Source organism: Cygnus olor, chromosome 1 (genome assembly GCF_009769625.2).
Source record: "Cygnus olor isolate bCygOlo1 chromosome 1, bCygOlo1.pri.v2, whole genome shotgun sequence".
NCBI classification, from domain to species: Eukaryota; Metazoa; Chordata; class Aves; order Anseriformes; family Anatidae; genus Cygnus; species Cygnus olor.
The window spans coordinates 145,636,381-145,655,992 of NC_049169.1; the positions used below are offsets into that span (position 1 = coordinate 145,636,381).

The following is a 19,612-nucleotide window of genomic DNA, read 5'->3' on the forward strand; positions in this document are numbered from 1 at the left end:
CACTCTTAACTACAGACATATTCTGTGATGACAGTTTCCTCCTGAATATGCTAAGGAGAGGGGGAAAAAAACAGAAAAGGAAAAAAAATCCTCTGCCTTTTAGAAGCTCTTAATTCAGGAAACAGACAAGGAATGAACAAAGACAAAATGCTGAATCTTGCAGCTGGATTCCCATTACACCTCAGATTGGGAATGAAAGGGAGAGAGATCCCATGAATACTACGTATCTGGGAGATGCTCTGTAAGTGATAAGTATTTGCACGAAGCATGAGGGCAGAACACTACTGATGCATATTTGAGCATACACCGCATGGGAATGACTGAACATATGAGTATATGGGCTTATGGGTAAAATCCATACGTACACACATGCACATAACGGCATGAGAAAAAAAAGTGAGTAGCAGAGGTCAGATAAGGGCAGAATGGTAGGAGAGAACAAAAGACTGTACTTATATAGTTTGGTATAGTGAAGGACAAAACACAGAAAAATTTAAGAAGCTTGACTCCAAACTTGGGACACTGGGGGAATGAACACATCACTTAGTAAGAAAGTGAAAGGAGAGAAAAAAAATAAAAAAGAAAAAGAAAGAAACAGAAAAGAATGCCCCTGCAAAGGACAAAAAGAAAAATAGCATGAAGATGATGAGAGAAAAGAACAAAGAATGAAGAAAAAGGCTGCTTCACATAGCTACATAACTCTCTTACCTGGGGTGTAAAGTATATAATTAGCTGTTCAACAAAGAACTATAATACCATCAGAATTTTGGCTGGCATAGAAAATTACATATCTATAAATCCTGTGCCACTGTTGCTGTCCAGAACTATGAGTTCTGGAGATGTATAAACCCCAAGCTTTATAGCTTTATATTAGAAAGAGACCTAAAAAATTCTAAGATGTAAGGGTCAGTATTAAGGGACAGGAGTAATAAAGAACTATAAAGTGAATGTGTTAGTATATTTGCAAAACAAGTAGACTGATTTGACAACAAACTTACCTTGTACAAGATGATGCTGGTAGAGGTAAACTCTGTGTGTGTTCAAGTGTCCTGTGCTGACTAGCTTCTGTAATGGAGAAAAGAAAAAGAACCATTAAACTGATTTGTGTTCTAACCTTTTCATTTTTACAGTCCTACACAGCGAACAGAGTAGGTTTTGAAGTTCAAAGAGAAAACAGATGAAAAATACATGTGTGTGTATATATCCAAAATATTTTACCTCTGCATGCCTGCAGTTGACTCGTCAGCACTTTTCTTATTTCATTTACCCAAGTAGCTTTAACTTCAGGAGTTGGTGCCTACCCAAAAATAAATACAATCAGACATCAAGCAGAGAATACTTCTTAACACAAAGAGCTTCAAGCCAAAGCACGGTCTTAGAGGAATCCTTCAAGAGGGACAGCTAGACCCTCTAAGACAGCTAGTCCCTCAGTGAACAGAAACTATTGTAAGAATTTGAACACACTGAGGGAGAAGACTGTGCAAATGCTACAGTCTTACCCTAGCTCCCTTGCACATGGAAAATAGGGAGGTGATTGGTGACAACCAACATGGCTTCACTAAGGGCAGACTGTGACTGACAAATCTGGTGGCCTTCTACAACGGGGTTACAGTATTGATGGGTAGGGGAAGAGCAACTGATGTCATCTACCTGGACTTGTGCAAAGCATTTGACACTGTACGCCATGATATCCTCGTCTCTAAATTGTAAAGACATGGATTTAATGGATGGGCCACTTGGTGGGTAAGGAATTGGTTGGATGGTCACAAAGAATTGGCTCAATGTCCAAGTGGAGATCGGTAACAAGTGGTGTTCATCAGGGGTCAGTACTGGGATTGGAGTTCAACATCTTTGTCAGCAACATGGACAGTGGGATTGACCGCACCTCCAGCAAATTTGCCAAAGACACCAAGCTGTGTGGTGTGGTCAGCACGCTGGAGGGAAGGGATGCCATCCAGAGGGACCTGGACAGGAGTGAGAGGTGGGCCTGTGAAAACCTCATGAAGTTCAACAAGGCCAAGTGCAAGGTCCTGCATCTGGGATGGGCCAATCCTAAACACACATACAGGCTGGGCGGGCAATGGATTGAGAGCAGCCCTGAGGAGAAGGACCTCGGGGTGCTGACACGAGCTGGCAATATGCACTTGCAGCCCTGAAAACTAACCACATCCTGGACTGGATCCAAAGAAGTGTGGCCAGCAGGCTGAGGGAGGTGATTCTCCCCCTCTACTCTGCTCTCATGAGACCCCACCTGGAGTGCTGCATTCAGCTCTGGGGCCCCCAGCACAAGAAGGACACGGGTGTATTAGAACAATTCCACAGGAAGGCCACAGGGATGATCAAAGGGCTTGAGCACTTCTCCTGTGTGGACAGTTTAAGGCAGTTGGGGTTGCTCAGCCTGGAGAACAGAAGGCTCCAGGGAGACCTTATAGCTGCCTTCTAGTACCTAACGTGGGCCTACAAGAAAGCTGGGGAGGGACTCTTTGTCAGGGAGTGTAGCGACAGGACAAGGAGTAATGGTTTTAAACTAAAAGAGGGGAGATTTAGATTACATATTAGGAAGAAATTGTTCACCAAGAGGGTAGTGAGGCACTGGCACAGGTTGCCCAGAGAAGTCATGGATGCCCCATCCCTGGAAGTGTTTAAGGCCAGGCTGGATGGGGCTTTGAGCAACCTGGTCTGGTGGGAGGTGTCCCTGCCCATGGCAGGGGGTTGGAATTAGGTGATCTTTAAGGTCCCTTCCAACCCAAACCATTCTGCGATCTATGATTCTCCCCCAAATCCACTAACTCCAGTGAAACCAATTGCAATAGTGTATGCAATATCCCCCATGAATATTGGGAAACATGGATTTAATTATTATTTTTAATAAGACACTGTATTTGAAAAGTATCATTTATGAAATTGCCTTATGATTTAACCTATTCAGTGTAGGCTTTTTTTGTTTTGTTTTTACATTCTCTCATCACTTTCTATCAGTGATATAATAAAGGAAAGAAAAACAAAACAGATCCTGTGGGGTTAGACCCCCCACGCTTTTTTTAAAATTTTTTAAAGGTAGTGGCACGTTATTATTACCTGTATGATGTAAACTTCTTCCCTTGCATTATACCAGATTTCAAATTTTTTTGCATCGCCTTTGACATTTTCTGTTATTCCAACTGCTGCCATCTAGAAGCAAAGAGAACAGAAGCTGACCTACTGAATTGCAACTAAGATACCAGTGGAAGCAGAAGGCTAATAGTATTCTTTGATAATCTATTTCTGAAAAGCAAAACCATATTTGGTTTCTCCCTCAAGGAAAATAATAACTAATAACACCATCTGCACGTTGGACATTCAGTGCTTCGTGTCAGCTTGGCTACCTCAGAGGGAAGAAAGGCTTATGTTCATTAAATTCAGACTGATTCACAAGCTCTCTCAAAATGCATACTGACAAATCCAGCATCTATTTTATACTACCCATTATTATATTTTCTGTGTGATTAATGCAATTGCCATTCGGTTATACTAGTATGGTCTAGATTGTGTCAAAGGAGAATTCCCCCACCTCCACCAGCAACACAAAGTGACACAGACTTGTAATATCCATTACGTTTGCCTGAAAGGGCGAAGTTTACACTGCAAAACTATAATGCATCTTCACTGACAGAAAAAAAAGAAGCACAACACAAAACTTGTATTACTGCAACCTAGGCCCTCAATACCACTACCTTATTGGACTGCTCAGTGCCTTACATTTAAGGAGTGTTTGTAGCTATAAGAAGGTGCCTTCTCATATCCCTCTCCATTTTCTTCTCGCTTTTTACAGAAGAGCACTGCTTTCTCATGGAGGAACAGGTGTCGCTGCATTGGCTTGAAGCGTGCCAAATCTTTCACCTTTGAGTGACCCTTTTTATGATCAGTCCAGACATTGAAGGATCCCTGCATTAAAAGCTTGCCCAGCTCATTCAGGTTTCCCTAGAACAAAAAGTGATATTTATAACTACAAAGAAGTAACATCTGACTAAAACACATACTCTGAACAGGTTTTTACAAGTTCTGTCATTCCAAGTAATCTCTCACATCAGTGTTTATGTTGAGCTTGGAAAGGTAATGAAAATATAGTCAGTGTTTAATATTCTCTCTCTCCTACACTGTTCAGGCAGGATCTTACAGTCAAGAGTACCAGTAGCAAAGATATGGAGATCTACACATAGAAAAAGGAGAAAGCACAATACACATTTGTTTTTTCAAGTGTCTGCTCCAAAGCTCCTTGCATCGCTCCATTCTTCCAGAAATTTTAGGTGTAGTTTTACTTATAGATATAAAAAACTAGTAGCAACTCCCATGTGGCAGTAGCCTAGAACACACTGTTCACTACGATTTTTCTGTTTCTAACTTGGTGTTAAGTAGATCAAAGGAAGAAAACTTGGGTAGACAGAGCAAAATATTATTCACAGCATGAAAACTTCAGAAGAGTATAAAGATCCACTTCCCATTATCATGTAATTACATAATGCAGTTTAAAGGCATCTTTTGTACAACGTTCTTCTCATTCTTAGTATGTAACAGGGAGTACACTGTACATATGTATTTGAAAAAAATAAATAAAAATATTGTTACTCACATCATAGCCTGTAATGGCTATCTGGTGCATAGAATCATTAACTGCTTTGAGAATACCCAGTATAGAAGTTAATGCCTCCTGGAGATCTTCAGCACCTTCACAATTCTTACTGTATTTCAGCATTTCCTGAGTGGGCAAGGAATGACAACATACTTAGTTTTGGAAACAGCAATAACTAGGAATATTTGAATTTTAACACAAAATTTGGCCTACATTTTTAAAGTTATCCACTGAAGTCAACACCATATAATCTAGTGGATTAAATACTGACTAACTCAGAAGACCCCAAGGTCTTCTTTACTTATCTCTGCTGCTAATTAGCCACACATTAATCCAAACATTTTTTTTTTATAAGTAGTACCTAAGAATTTTACAAGACTAAGTTGGCAAGCACTTTTCACCACAAGTGCTTAAAACAAAACAAAAAAAACAATGTCACATCCCCTTTTTAAAGAAAATAAACAAACCCGAAACATTTGTTACTTTTAAAACTAGCAAATATAAAAATATAGGCAAATTCCATTTATTATTTGAGTTATTGTAAAGACCTGGGACGGCTTGGAATGCTAGTCACAAACCTAAACTTCGAGCACTGTCTATACATTTAAAAATGTAATCCTTCTCCAAAGAGCTTACTGGTGAAGCTGCATCTTCCAATTTGATTCCAGATGAACACAGTGACAAATTCATGTGGAATCCCACAGGCTTTGTAACATGAGAATAAGCATTTACTAACAGAGTGTAGAAAGTAAAGACAGTTTAAATAGAAAACCTTTCAAATGCTCTTCTCTTCAGATAAGTTTAAACTAATTAATTCTTTAAAAGTTGTTAACTTTAACTCAGTTTTAACTCAATAGTAAACTATTGTTAAATGCAATTGTTGAAACTTGTGTCTATGTTGTAAATACTTCCTAAAACAGGCCAATTTCAAGCATGGCAAAGACTTAGACATTTAAAAATTTATAATGGTATATTCCTCTCATTTCGCTGTCTCAGTATGTCTAAATGAATCACAGTGGCATTTTCTCTAAAAATACCATACAGTGTGCTCAGTTAAGTACATTTTGTAGAACGTGAGTTCCTTTGAAGACTGTGATTAACTGAAGCTCTCTGGACACTTTCTCAAATCCAGCAAGGCTAATTCCTGTGACATGCATGAAGCCACTATAACTGACAAGTAGCATGTATTTCTGACACTCTCTTCTCTTTGTTGCAAAACTTTCTTGGTCTTTTTGTTTCTCCTCATCGATGTCTTCATTCTTCTCTTCAGCAGAAATTTAAGGGCAAAAGAAGTTACACATGGTGCCTCTGTGGTAATGTTTAATGTTTGCCTGCCTACTAGTAGCTTTTTGGCTGAAAGAGAAAAGAACTGAGCTGAAAGTTGATAGACTGGAATTTCCTTCTCTTTTAATTTATACACCTCTACTAACTTTTAGATTTCTCTCCAGCAGGATGAGAGAAGCAGGATTTAAAAAAAGGCAAAAAATACACTTAGTTTATTAACACAAAATTACATAGTTTCATAACACATACCTTTAGCAGTAACTGGTATTTGGTTATTCTTTGAACGGGTTTCAGCAAGTATGAGTCCAAACTGAGCTTGTGATCAAGTTTCCTTTGACATTCCTGTAATCAGTGTCAGATTTCATTGGTACCCAAATCAATATTTTTTGTCATTTGTTCTTGAGATAATTTATGAATGTAAACATAAAACAAATTCAGAAATATTTCAGAGACTCAAGCAAGCATACCTGGAAGAATACAGAATCTGAAAACTGCCTCCACAAACTTTCAGATCGAGGTTTATTTTGACAGTATTTTTCATAAATCTGGAAGTCTTCCATCTGAAATTGGGGAGAAGAGCAAAATATTACTAAATTCTTATGATTTTAATAGATGAACTTCATAAAAAGTTTTTCCACAGTCACTAAGGCTAAGGAAAAAAAAATGCAATTCCTTCAGGCATCCCTAGCAAAAAAACCAATTATTCAAACTCACTAATTTTGTAACAGCTACACATTTTGTGTAGGGAATATATGAGTAAAATGTTCCTGTTAATTTTTTTTCGGTTTAATATTAGACACTTTATGAAGAAACATGTTATATTCAGAAATATATTTACACTAACATACGAAAAATTTGGGATCTTTTAATTTAATTCATTTAATGCCAGAACGTGAATCCCTCTGTGTAACTTATTAAAAAATATTTGCCCTTCTTTACAAATTTGTATTTTGTGCTTTTCAATTGAAATTTTCTTAAGTCATTTATTTACTATTTTACCAAGTTTTTATCATCTATTTACTACTATTATTCACTATTTTTACATCTATTTACTATTACTACATCTATTACTACTTTATCAAGCCATTTATTGCCCCCTTATCACTTCAACATCGTCTTCAAGAGTTTGCTATTTTTTATTCATGGTTGCTTACACAGGTCTCATGGTGCTCTTGTTGCTCCAAGAGACTTGAATGCATGGGTTATCTATTATTTTTATTTGGTTATGCATGAAATTTCACTTTCTGAAATTTATTTGTTCATGAATTTTTCCACTTTCTCTTACAGAGATGGCCAACCCAAGAATTGTACAGCCCCTCAGTTGACCTCAAATTAGATACTGTCTAGATGCTGAGCTTTTCTGTAGTTCATTTCACTGTTGTATAAAAAAAATATTATTTTTAAAAAATCCCAAATAACTCATGAATGGTTTTATATACTCTGTAGTCATCTGCAGGGCTTCACAATCACCTTATTACAAAACTAGACAAGGCCTCACAGTTCTAATTCTGCAGGAAACTCACCATCCCATATCTATTTTCACACATTCAGATGAGTTAGTAACTGAACAGCATCACTTCAACATTTGTTGAAAGCAAAAGGAAGTAAGACTGCATTGAAAAGGTCATAACTTTAGATTTAATTGAAAGGCTAGGTAGGAAGTCAGCAAGCACCTCAGCTCTTCCATTTTAGGAAACACCATCATCATGGATGCTTCCAGTAAATGGTAGGGAGAGGGATGACTGCTTCCAGTTTTAAAGCCTCAACAGTTAGCAGTAACAGATTACGATTCATCTCCATAAACAGATTCTTATCTAGCCTTTGGTATTCTACAGGTGAGACTCATTGTTTAATAAATCCCAGATTAAAAAGTTTAATTCTGTTATAGCTTTCCATTTTCAGAGTAAAAAATAAAAAAAAAAACATTCTGCTGAGTTGCATTCTTTTAAGAAAACAGAAACAAACAAAATTCCAGTAAGGAAAGCTAATCAAGTAAAACAATCAGTTACAGTGATGTGAAATGATCCGGTACATGACTCCTCTTCATGTTTTCCTAAATGCAACTTTAATAAAGCAATTTTCTTTTAACGCTCTAGTAGCTCTTTCTATCAAAATTAATTAATCCACACAGTGGAAAATATCCCCAACTCTCAAACCTGTTCAAGACAAACAAAGGGGATCTGGTGGCAACTGCCACATGAAAATTACTTTCATCTGTAACAGCCTTAGAATAGCTTATGAATAAAATGCCAGCAAGAGATGACACATACCTGATCCAGAAAGCAACGTCCTACCAGTTCTGGGTATTCTACATAATTTTCTAGTTCTCTCAAGAATATTCTACAAGGAAGAAGATTTTATTAGAGCACGTTAAAAAAAAGTTGTAGTAAATGATCACATTCTTGCAATTTGTTTTGTAAACTTAGGAAACAGAGTTGTAATTCTGTACTATGAAATTAACAAAGCTGTTCTAGATCAGGTATTTAAAAAGGGATAGCAAAATGAAACGAACAAACATTCTGACCAATTTCTTTTAGCTTACTGTTGCTGCAATAGAAAGGAAATACAAGATTTTTTTTCAGGAAGAAAAAGTTTGTTTCCCTGCCTTGTGTATTAAGCAGCAGGATTTGTACAGTTTACAAGTCTTTGTTTTTTTCCTTCCAAATGCTACCAAACAACACAGAGCAAATAATATTTAAAAAAAAAAGTGGCAAAACCTCAAGTTTAGTTTTTCCTGAATAAGAAACAACTATTTATATTTCTCTTGAAAATACTTCTTTCCTAACCGTTAAAATATTACCACGTGAAGAAAAATACCTTTCTAGCAGCAAGGTCACTTGAGTATAACATTAAACAGCCTCGAACAGATACAAAAGTATTAAGAATTTGTGCTTTAGGATAATAATTTACTTTGTACCATAAATTTCATCAACAAAAAAATTAAAAAATCCCCAAACTTTGCTTTCATTAGCTTGTAACCAGATCACAATACCTTTCCTCAAGATTACAGAATCACAGAATTGTAGGGGTTGGAAGGGACCTCGAAAGATCATCAGGTCCAACCCCCCTGCCAAAGCAGGTTCCTTAGAGCAGGCTGCCCAGGTAGGCGTCCAGACGGGCCTTGAATATCTCCAGAGAAGATCTCCACAACCTCCCTGGGCAGCCTGTTCCAGTCTGCAAAATTTTACCTGGGTTCTGAGAACATTTAAATACAGTTTCACACAGCTTTGCTCATCATTTGTAAGCACTTTGCTTTTCTCCTCCAATGTAATATGAATTTTGACTTGATAGACAGCCAGGTTGGACTCAGTAAGCATCTTTTAGCAATTTAGGTCTGATTAAGAGTACAAGAACTCTATTCAAATGCTATTTTTATACAAGAATGCAAATCCTCACCTGTTGTGAAAGTGATAAATTTCTTCCATATTCCCAAACAAAATATCCTTCTTGTTTTGGAGTTCTGGTGAAATGAGGTGAGCCATTAAGGGGTTGTCCATCTCTGCAGCATAACCCTGGAACACAGAAGAGAGGCACAGTGATCTTTTCACCACTGATCACCTCCTTGTAGTACTTATCTCTCTTATAAGGCAGTCTGCCAAACAGCAGAGTTCAGTATTAATCATGAAATAAGTCTACAAATGCTGTTCTTCCCTCAGTCCAGAAAAACACACCTGAAGTCCTTAGAAAGACGCATGAATAATTACTGGAATTCTTTATTGAGCAAGGATGAAAAAGTTTGCAAACATTTTCACTGACCAAAGGCTATGTATTTTCATACTCCTTAGAAGTCAGATTGATTTTTGTGTTAGAATTTACACATCTTAGTTTAAAGCCACAATTCCAGTCCACATGCAAATCTTCATGTTAGTGTTAGCTTTTATGATGAGGGAGCAGGATGGTGGTGGAGTCATTGTCCCTGGGGGTGCTTAAAGAAAGGTTGGACGAGGTACTTAAGGACATGGTTTAGCGGGTGATATTGGTGGCTGGGGGAAGGTTGGACCAAATGATCTTGGAGGTCTTTTCCAACCTTAATGATTCTACGACTACAGTTATTTCTACAGATAACAGAAACCATTAAGCTACAAATTCTATTTTAAAGATACTTTCGCTAGACTTGCCACCAAAAGCCATAACTTTAGATTATGACATCTTCCATTTATCATATAAGGTCACATTCTCTGCATATGCATATTTGACACAAATAAAGAAAAGAGGGCACAGACGTTACTTTAGCTCAAGAGTGCTCTTCTCTGGTCCCCTGAGGTCACTATTCTGTCATTAACAGATCTCACAGGAAAGACAGACAGACAGAAGGAAAAAGAAAAGAAAAAAGTGCAAGAATGCTTTATTACCTGTGCTAGTAATACACAGCAAGTGGGATGGAATAGCTTAATTTAATGGCAAATAACGGTACCTGCCTTCCTTAGACTCCTATGTGAATGAACTACCAAATGCCTTTTAGTCATCTTCTCAGAGACAAACAAGCTAAAACAACAGCCTTTGAATTTGTCAGTTTAATCAGGGGAATTGAACCAAACCATATGTACCAAAGAACAGATCATACGGATTGTAGAACACACGTTAGGAATGATGCAAGATTTGGCTATTAACGCATTAAGCAGCTGAAGGAAGATGATGTGACCTACTTTAGATTTGGATCAGATCTTTCCTCTCCCAAACCACACTGTCATGGACAAGGTGGTCACAGAAAAGAAACAACTGCATTAGTGACAGATTTCTAATAAAAATGATAAGCAAAAATTGCACCTACAATCAAGACTCTCAATTTCAAAGTTATGTCCAAATGACAAAAAGTAAGAGAACTAGCTGGTAAAGTCAGCTAGCCTCAAGAATTCAGGCATTTGGATAAGCTAGTGATTAGATTTTTATTTTTTATTTTTAAACATTCTTTTAAAAAACTACCTTTCATTTTCCATTGGAATCCTTTGCAGACAGAAAATGCATAGCAAAGAAATGCAACATAAAAGGAGACATTGTCCATACAAAAGAGTACCAAGCTATTTTTACAGGAAAATTGGAAAGATTAATCCCATAGGAGAAACAAAGGAATTGGGAAAATAGTCAGAGCCATGGACTACTAATAAGAATTACTCAAAAGCTGGAAGACTGCCATTGAACCATACATCAGCAAGGATCTGATCCAAAGTTACTGTTGGCAGTTCTGATCACCCAAGTTCGAGAGAGATGAATGACAAACTTCAAGGAGATACTGAGAAGTGAGCTTGGCATGGTCACAGTGCTGGAGAGTCTTTCACATTGGCAGAAAATGAAGAGCACTTGACCTAACAATACAAAAGGTTGCACTATACTCTATGTAAAACAAGAGAAATACTAGAAGAATAGAAAGATTCTGTAACAGCCTCCATTATCAGAAGGAAGAACCAAAAAGCCTTCAATCATTTGAATCTTGATTTTAAGAACAGAATTATACAGATAGCATTGCATACAAAAGCAAGGAATAAAGCAATCCTTAAGGTCCACTCCAGACCTATATTGCTTTATTACCACACATCAGACAGCTATCCTGTTGTTGACATGTCCCAACACTTGGACATAACCTAGAACAGGAACACTACTGGAAGCTGAGCACAAACTAGGCAAAGGCAAGGCCAGAGTTCCTGCAGTACTCTTATTTGAAGGTATCTACCCAGACATTATCACTGCTAGTCCATAACTTAAGACAGCTACTATTTAAGAGCCTAACACTTGCATGGATACCAAAAGTGCCCAACTGGCTCAATTTTGACACATCCTGACTGAAATAACTCACCCTCAAGTTACCTGAAGCTTTATCATCTCCTGCGATCAAACTGGACTACAGCAAAATGATGTGTCCATGTACGAAGACTTGACAAATTTGAGGAACAATACAGAACCCTGTACCATATTTCTACAAGCAACACACATTACCGTAATTATGCCTCCATAAGCATGGAGCAAAGGAAACACCTTTGTTTCCTTCACAATTTTGAATCAAGATGTTATTATTCCAAGGCACTCTTTTACCATAGTTGTACCCAAGATACATGGAAGATCACCTGAAGATCTATAAAGAAGGATGTGATAAGTAGATTTGCTACTCTGACATAAAATTCCCTCAACGCAAATTCACATTCTAGTGTGAATTTCTTCTCTCAATGCAAATTCACATTCCAGTATGACACGATCTTCAGGAGCTGACCCAAGACTCTGGAACGAACTTCTGCAGGAATTAGTGACATTACAAATGTCACTGTGTTCCACCTAAATAATTAGGCATATCTTATTTTCTGCTGAATTTGTGTTTACTAATATAAAATCCTAGTTGCATGAGTATTTCTAGGAAAAATATTGTACATTCCTACCTCTGGAATATGAGGCAGGAAAATACAAGACAGGAGAGATGTAACAACCACACTGCTTGATGAGACAAGGGGAGGAATTAGAGCTATAAGGAAATCATATGAACATCCATGAAATGAAACAGAACTAGATTCATATCAGCCACAGTGAAATTTAATCTTTACCTCAAGAACACAGAGAAGTTCTTCCACATATGCTCTTTCAGTTTCAATAAGTTCATTAATTACATGCCTGTAAACAAAGAATGGTAATTAAGGAAGGCCTATTCACTTATGCAAAATATTGAGGCAACATTAACTTTGTCTGTTTCTACTTTCCTTCAGACAATAAAAGAAACGTTTCCAGTTCAAGTCAAAGGTGATTTTCATGGACATTTCTGTCAACAGTTCATATATCCTTATTGAGAAGCATGCATTTTAAAAATGTTTTAAAGTTGAAAATGTGTTTAAACAGGGAAAAAAGCCAAAAGCTAGCATTTTAAGTGTTGTAGGAGCTGAACTGAAACAGTGAACAGTTTTATCACTGTACACACAAAATCTGTTTATGCTGTGTTTGCAAGAGTTAGGGCTGCAAAGGATTATCAAATACAGATTTCAAGTTACACTGGTCATTTTAAATTTGAGGCTTTAAAATGAGGCACTGTGATATTTTAGTGTAAAGTTCAATTTCCTTAATAGTCAAGCAAGCATACATTTTTTCCCCTGCTTGCAATTCTGGATGATTTAGTATATGGTTCACAGAATTACAACTGTGAAATGACAGCAAGAGCATCCAGTCTTCAGGTAGAAATGCAAGTTCCGCTATACCACACAGGTGGTATTAAGTTATTTTTGGAATATATACGATACGATTTAGTTTTTATACAGGAAAGTGATTTTTCTTAAGATTTGTCAGAACAGGGACTAAAGAATAAAATAAAATAAGAGTAAAATAAAAAACCCCAGAAGTCCTCTGAAGCATGGAGACCAAAATCTCCAATAGATTTACAGGAGGCTTATTCCTCAAAACTATGTCATCTTTGAAATGAAAATACGTAGTTATCTTGCCATTGCATTACCTTGCTGAAGCAAAGCTAGGCTCCGGTACTATATAAACTATAAATAATACTGCAGACAGACTGAAATACCTTCCTCTCTGTACAGAGCACAGCCAATGCATTTCAAAAAGCACTGAGACTTAATTCAGAGAAGCATACTTGTCTTATCAAATCCTTAGCCAAACTCAGACTTTACTGGAACCAAATCAGAGAAAGAACATTTGTTGTTTATCAAAATATACTTACTGCCGTAGCACAGCTAGGTTTTCTTCATCATCCATCGTAGATCCTCCTCTGCTTTGATGGAGTTCAGTCATTTCACTCTAAAGAAGGAAACAAACAACAAAAAATAATCACAGCATCACAGATGGGGGTGAAAGCACTTTAAAATATGGAGCTTTGCACTCAGCTCTATTTGCATGCGTTTTCACAGGAAAGACTGTGTTCCATTAGAAATGAAGTTATTTTGCAGAAACTCAGCAAAAAAAAAAGTCAACATGAAGGTCTTGAAGCACACATGAAGATTTAGATACAGGGAGTTCACCATGAAAGGCCAGTTTAGAAAACACCATGGCTCAAGACCCCTCTCCAGTAAAGCAACATCAGAGCATCAGCATAAAATTTTGGAGGCAATGCTGGCCCTAGTTTGTTTTCCAAGCTAAAAATGAGGTACTGTGCTAACTTGCTGGTTGGTAGAAGTTAACTCTTGTAATGGCTGAGCTAATCCCAGATTTTCAGAAATAAGGAGAGGTTCTGCTTTCAGACCCCCCCCCCCAAAAAAAAAAAAAAACCAACCCTTTTCTCCAACTCTTGTCCCTACTGGTCACGCAGTCCTGCATTTCTCCTTGCATAGTCTCTTGACTCTTGCTGAACCTTTGCTGAGTTAATTCAACTCTCTAACACAGTGGGGAACTATTTGTTTCTGTTGCTGCCGTCAGGTTACTTTCCTTGCTGGAGGCGGAGCAGGAAGACCTTCCCCACTTGGGAATGGCAACCCCTTAGGTCAGGTGAAGCTATCTGTGAGCCAATGACAACTACCTCTTGACATTCGTCAGTTTTAAGAGTAGCCAGTTACTACTGGCAAATAATAAATGTTTCCTGTTCATTGATTTTATATTTTGCTGCCCCTAACATTTTTCCTAATATAGGCAACTATTTACTTTACCTTCTCTCATACCTAGCCCAGCGACAAAGCAGCCTCTATTTAAACCAGAGTTACTTCGATAGGGGCAACACCATCACATTTGCAGTGGAATTGCCTCACTGTTCTTGAAGTTCTTGAATATCCTATTGCGTTAAGACTTTCTCAAGTAGTATGCACATGAAAAACACACAAAAAAATTACCTTTCCTCTTCTGTAGTTTACCTTCCGAAGCACACTGCTTTCTGAGTTGGATACATAATCTCTTTGAAGACCTAAGCATGTAAACCAGAATCAAACAGCAGTTAGAACTTGAGCGGATCTGACACAGATGTTTGTGCAACCACAAATTACAGCTGTTAGTTTCTTCAAGTTTCTGAGCACAGTGAAAAAAAATACTTAAAGGCTACTACAGTTGCTTACCTGGAGAGGTACAAGGAGATTTTACAAAGGCTTCGGGTCTTGGTGCAACTGGCTGAACAGGACGTGTCTGCTTAGCTGCCAGTTTCTTAAGGCTTACTTGTCTCTTTTGAAACATTTCTTCCATGCTTTCTTGCTTCTGGAAAACCTTTTGCACATGCTCCTACCATTGCCACAGAAAAAAAAAATCACTGTCAGAGACCTATCAACAAGCTACACAGCTATTTATGGTACATTGATTTGAAATGGCTATTGCTTTTATACTACATATAAAAATATTACCATACTCTTCACTCCCAACAAGGCATAATTTAGAGTTATTTAGTACACTTAAAAATTGGAACATCACAAAACATTTTCTGTGCTTGCTGTAGTGAAACCAATGGGATTCAGGTTTCAAATAAATAATAATAGAAAACGGGTAAAAGTTTTCTTGAAAGTGTCTAATGTTCTGTTACAAGAAGATATCAGCAAGAAAGAAAAGCTGCCCAGAGAGACTGTGGAGTCTCCTTCTTTGGAGATACTCAAAACCTGCCTGGATGTGATCCTGTGAAACATGCTCTAGGTGACTGTGCTTGAGCAGAGGGCTTGGACTAGATGATCTCTGAAGGTCCCTTCCAACCTTGATCATTCTGTGATTCTGTTTTCAAGTTCTGCTTTGTAACTGCTTTTTTTTTTTTTCCTGGGAGTTGTGCGAGGATCAAGACAGTCATGTTTTAACTACATAAAAAAGATATCTCAAGTACTCATTTGGGAGATTTTTTTTTTTTTTTTTTAAATCCTACTGTCTGAAAATTTGAATTTGTTACTAATAGGCTCTGGAGCCCTTGATGCCTATCCAAACACAGGACATGACTACCACCTTGAGTAAGGAAATGTGTCAGCTTTCCAGTTCCCAGGTGTAAGTACATGCTCTGATGATTAGCACAAAGTCACCCAGTAGGATTAGCTTTATCAATGGCACTTTAAGAAAGCAATTCTAAAATTAACAAGTGAATGCATACATATACATAAATATATTCTGGTACCTTTAGGTCCTCATTGAGGATTTGTGCATACTCTCTGTAAATTTTATTCAACTCCTTGATTTTATTGCCTGCACCAGTGTCCAGGAATTTCTCAATCTCTTGTAACGCTGATTCTGCACCATCCTGAGACTGACACTTATCTACAGGCTGTGAAGCCAGCAGATAAATTCCTTCATCGCACCACTTCATAGACTAGAAACAGAGAAAAGAACAGGCTCAGAATGTATTGATGTCAGCTTCAAACACTAAGAGCTCTAAAACATTTCATACCTCTACTTGTGACATATTCAGCTATTTAAGGACAAAACTTTCAGCATACCCATATATTTTTTAACCTCCTGTTATGACAATGGGTGGACAGAGGTTTTTGCAAACAAGACAGGGAACAAAACTATTCCACAGAAAATTTACCTTTTCTAATAAGCTATGCAGTTCTAGAGATTTGTTCAGAAGATTCCTCCTTCGTTCCATCTCAGTAGTGAAGGCATCACAGAGATGATGAAGTTCACTGCATTTTGGAATAATGGAGTCCACAGCATAATGATTGCTTTGAATAAAAGTGTCGCCCTCTGAAGCTAGCATTCTGGCTTTTGCTATGATTTCCTAAGAAAGCAAACATTGATTTAAATATATATTTCCTTGGATCAACATCAATTAAAAAAATAGAAGTTATACCATTTATTTTTATACAGTAAAACCCACATTGATACAGAACACATTTTAAATTAATAGCTGCCTGACTTCATAAATCAAAGTGATTTTCTGTCTTTCCAAATGCCTAAGAACTTTTATGCTTCCTGCTTTATTGTATCAGAGTACTTCAGAAACATGAATGAGTATAACCATATAGTCCCTGTGAGGGAACCACTTTTAGTCCTTGCATGCCTTCATTATTCACCAGTGCGTTTGCGTGTGTATTTATGCAGCCTGGAATACGGTGGCAATCTGAACCCAAATTAAAAAATACCTAACTCCAGTACCTCAGCCTCAAGAGCAATGGCCTCACTTATATAGCTATATTTTATTAAGAAATCCAGATCATAATATGTTAATAAGGTCTCCCTTTTACATTCTTCAGAGTATATTTTTGTCGATCTTGTTTTAGCATACCATACACTCAATATACAGCCTTCTCATTTTTAAGTTTTAATGAAATAAGTGGTTTTATTAGGAGTGGAAGTGTCCCCTTGATCATAAAGTGCAGAACTTGGCTATGTAGACATTTTATGTAATTTTTCCATGAAACAATCATACCAATTCTATGATTAGACATTCCACTCTTCATTAAGGGTTGCCTGAGAACTGAGCCATTCCAATGGTTGAAAGCATTGCTCCAAATTCCTTCTGCACGTTACTTTAGACACTAATTCTGTCCTGCTGTTAGCTTAAGCTCTGGTAATATGATATTTTCAGTAACTAAATAACATTTCCCTACACACACACACAGTCATACTAGATATATGGAGAAGTGCAGTTCTTACACATGATTTTTCTTCAAAGTTGACAAGATCTTTCAAAATGTGCTCTGCATGTGAACAGCTGTTTCCCACATCTGTGAAAGCAGACAGTCTCTCGGACACAATATCCAAAGCTGCTTTAACCTGAAACGACATACACATAAGTATCAATGAAGATGATTCCACCTCTCCAGAGATATATCAGTTAAACAGCTGATAGCCACTATTCACAATCAGGTGACTCACATTACGGGGTTACTGGGGCACAAACACAAATTAGGTTTTTGTCAACCTACTTTTATCCTCAACTTAAAATGAAAACAAATACAGAGAAAAGGCAGTGAAGTAATCTTGTTTCCTGGTACTAGCAAAAAAATCCAGGAAGAATAATGCTCAGAAACATTTATGATCTTGCTTTTACCAGATGACAATAGTGCAGAGACATTAATGTAAAGAGCAAAGGGTGCGGTCCTCACCATACCAAGTACTTAAGAGAAAGATATATATGCACACACTTGTGATAGGGTTTCTGAATGTTGATCCTGTGGATACACAGTGGGCATATTCTGAGTTCAATACCAGAGTAAAGTGACTGTAGGTGCCATTAAACACGAGTTAAACTAACACGAGATCAGAAACTGGCTGTAAAAATTTTAGTTCAGTCTCCACCCAGCTTCTAACACTGTGGTTGCAACTTCCCACCCACAGTGTTGGAGACTGTTTTATAAAATTTCAGCCAGAAGGTTTAGGTAAGTCTTGGTTCCATAAAAGGACCTATTGGCAAGATGAAAGCATCGCAGACAGCATATTATGCTTCTGTGGTGGAGAATACATTTCAAAGGAGTTTTTGAATGCTTATACACTGCTGGGCTTGTGGAAAAAAATAACACTGCAGAAGAGAAGCTATTATGTCTCTATAGGCAAGTATTCAAGGTAGTAAAGATAGCAGAATGTCAAGTAAGGACATGTACAAGAAAAAAAGTTGGAGAAAGTTTTCAAGCACACACACACAAGCTGCAAAAACAAGAGGGGGAAGTATTTGCTTCTGAATCACTTCTATATTACCAAATATTGACTGCCACCAAGAATTTCTCACCTCTCTAAAATTCTGTTCAAAATTCCGAAGGCACAGACACTGCTCAAGTTTTTGCTGGTGCTTAATCCAAAACTCATCAAAGGCAGTCTCCGTTTCATGTAACTGAGCCAAAAGCCTTAAAAAAAAAAAAAAAAACAAACCTGTAAGAATGATGGTTGCAACCTTCAAGGGACAATACAATCTTCCACATTAAACAAAAAGTCTCCCCAAAGCAATACTTTCCAGAAAAAATAAACTGGATACAGGAAACTTTTTTGAGCATTGCACAGAATTGTTTTCTAGAATAACATTGATGTATAACTGAAATCCAACACAAACATTAAGTACGGAAAAACTGGCAGTGCTGATCTGAAGGTAGCTGCTGCATATACTGCTTCTTAGCTCTGACCTAGGGACACAGCGCAAGCAAACATAAATAAAACCTACAAATACACCTAGGCCAGGACTCCAAGGGACCTAAACTTTGAGCTATAACGAAGATTTTTGCCAAAATTTTGTATTGCTGTGACCAGGCAACTGCCCTCACATTTCATTCCTTGGAGCAAGGCTCATAAAAAACCTGAAGGCCACTGCTTCTCTTCTGAACAGAGATACTACTTCAATATCATAGACAATTGTACAGCAGTACTGCAATGAAAAGAACCTTCCTGAATTTTAATTCAGGTTGAAGAGCCTTAAGGAATTTGACCAGTCTTCTAATTGTGCATTTGATATTGTGGTATGCTACAGACTTATCTCCTTGGTGTACTTTGCTGTATTGAGGCTACATCCAGGGAAGGCTGTAGGTCAGAATTTTAATGAACTTTATTCTTTAACAGCACAGAAACGAACCCTGGATTTAAAAGTTAAACTCATTAGAAAATAGTCAGACATACACAGTTTGTTCCAACTTCTGTCAGTTATTGTATCAAGTGGGAACATTTTGGATAAATTAGCAACCCCCACCCCAACCCTGATTATCCTTCAGATAGCTAATAGCAACAATGACCCGAAAAAGTGACTTCTGCCAAGCTTTGTCCATTGGAATTGACACTTACTTGGAAAAAAAAGTCAGTCCAAGTGTAACAGAACATAGAATGACAGACAAAAAAAGAATGCAAAATGCTGCCTTGGGGAAATGAGCTATGTTTTTATAACTTTGTTTAAATTTACATCTGTGCTATGATGATATAATGTCT

At 37.4% G+C, this 19,612-nt stretch overlaps 1 protein-coding gene across 25 annotated transcripts in view; it reads right to left on the reverse strand.

The window, feature by feature from the left end:
- Nucleotides 1-19,612, reverse strand: part of MCF2L (MCF.2 cell line derived transforming sequence like) — a 162,106-nt gene that overhangs the window by 9,250 nt on the left and 133,244 nt on the right. For all 25 annotated transcript variants that reach the window (XM_040558238.1, XM_040558325.1, XM_040558394.1 and 22 more), the window contains 17 exons: nucleotides 18,435-18,549; nucleotides 17,363-17,482; nucleotides 16,293-16,484; nucleotides 15,882-16,073; nucleotides 14,857-15,016; nucleotides 14,638-14,708; nucleotides 13,539-13,615; nucleotides 12,421-12,487; nucleotides 9,290-9,405; nucleotides 8,164-8,233; nucleotides 6,361-6,453; nucleotides 6,143-6,235; nucleotides 4,610-4,735; nucleotides 3,739-3,960; nucleotides 3,079-3,171; nucleotides 1,219-1,297; nucleotides 999-1,065 (listed from right to left, as the gene is read on the reverse strand). In XM_040558238.1, the coding sequence (XP_040414172.1) occupies nucleotides 999-1,065; nucleotides 1,219-1,297; nucleotides 3,079-3,171; nucleotides 3,739-3,960; nucleotides 4,610-4,735; nucleotides 6,143-6,235; nucleotides 6,361-6,453; nucleotides 8,164-8,233; nucleotides 9,290-9,405; nucleotides 12,421-12,487; nucleotides 13,539-13,615; nucleotides 14,638-14,708; nucleotides 14,857-15,016; nucleotides 15,882-16,073; nucleotides 16,293-16,484; nucleotides 17,363-17,482; nucleotides 18,435-18,549 (1,953 nt within the window). The remainder of the gene's footprint in view (nucleotides 1-998; nucleotides 1,066-1,218; nucleotides 1,298-3,078; nucleotides 3,172-3,738; nucleotides 3,961-4,609; nucleotides 4,736-6,142; nucleotides 6,236-6,360; nucleotides 6,454-8,163; nucleotides 8,234-9,289; nucleotides 9,406-12,420; nucleotides 12,488-13,538; nucleotides 13,616-14,637; nucleotides 14,709-14,856; nucleotides 15,017-15,881; nucleotides 16,074-16,292; nucleotides 16,485-17,362; nucleotides 17,483-18,434; nucleotides 18,550-19,612) is intronic.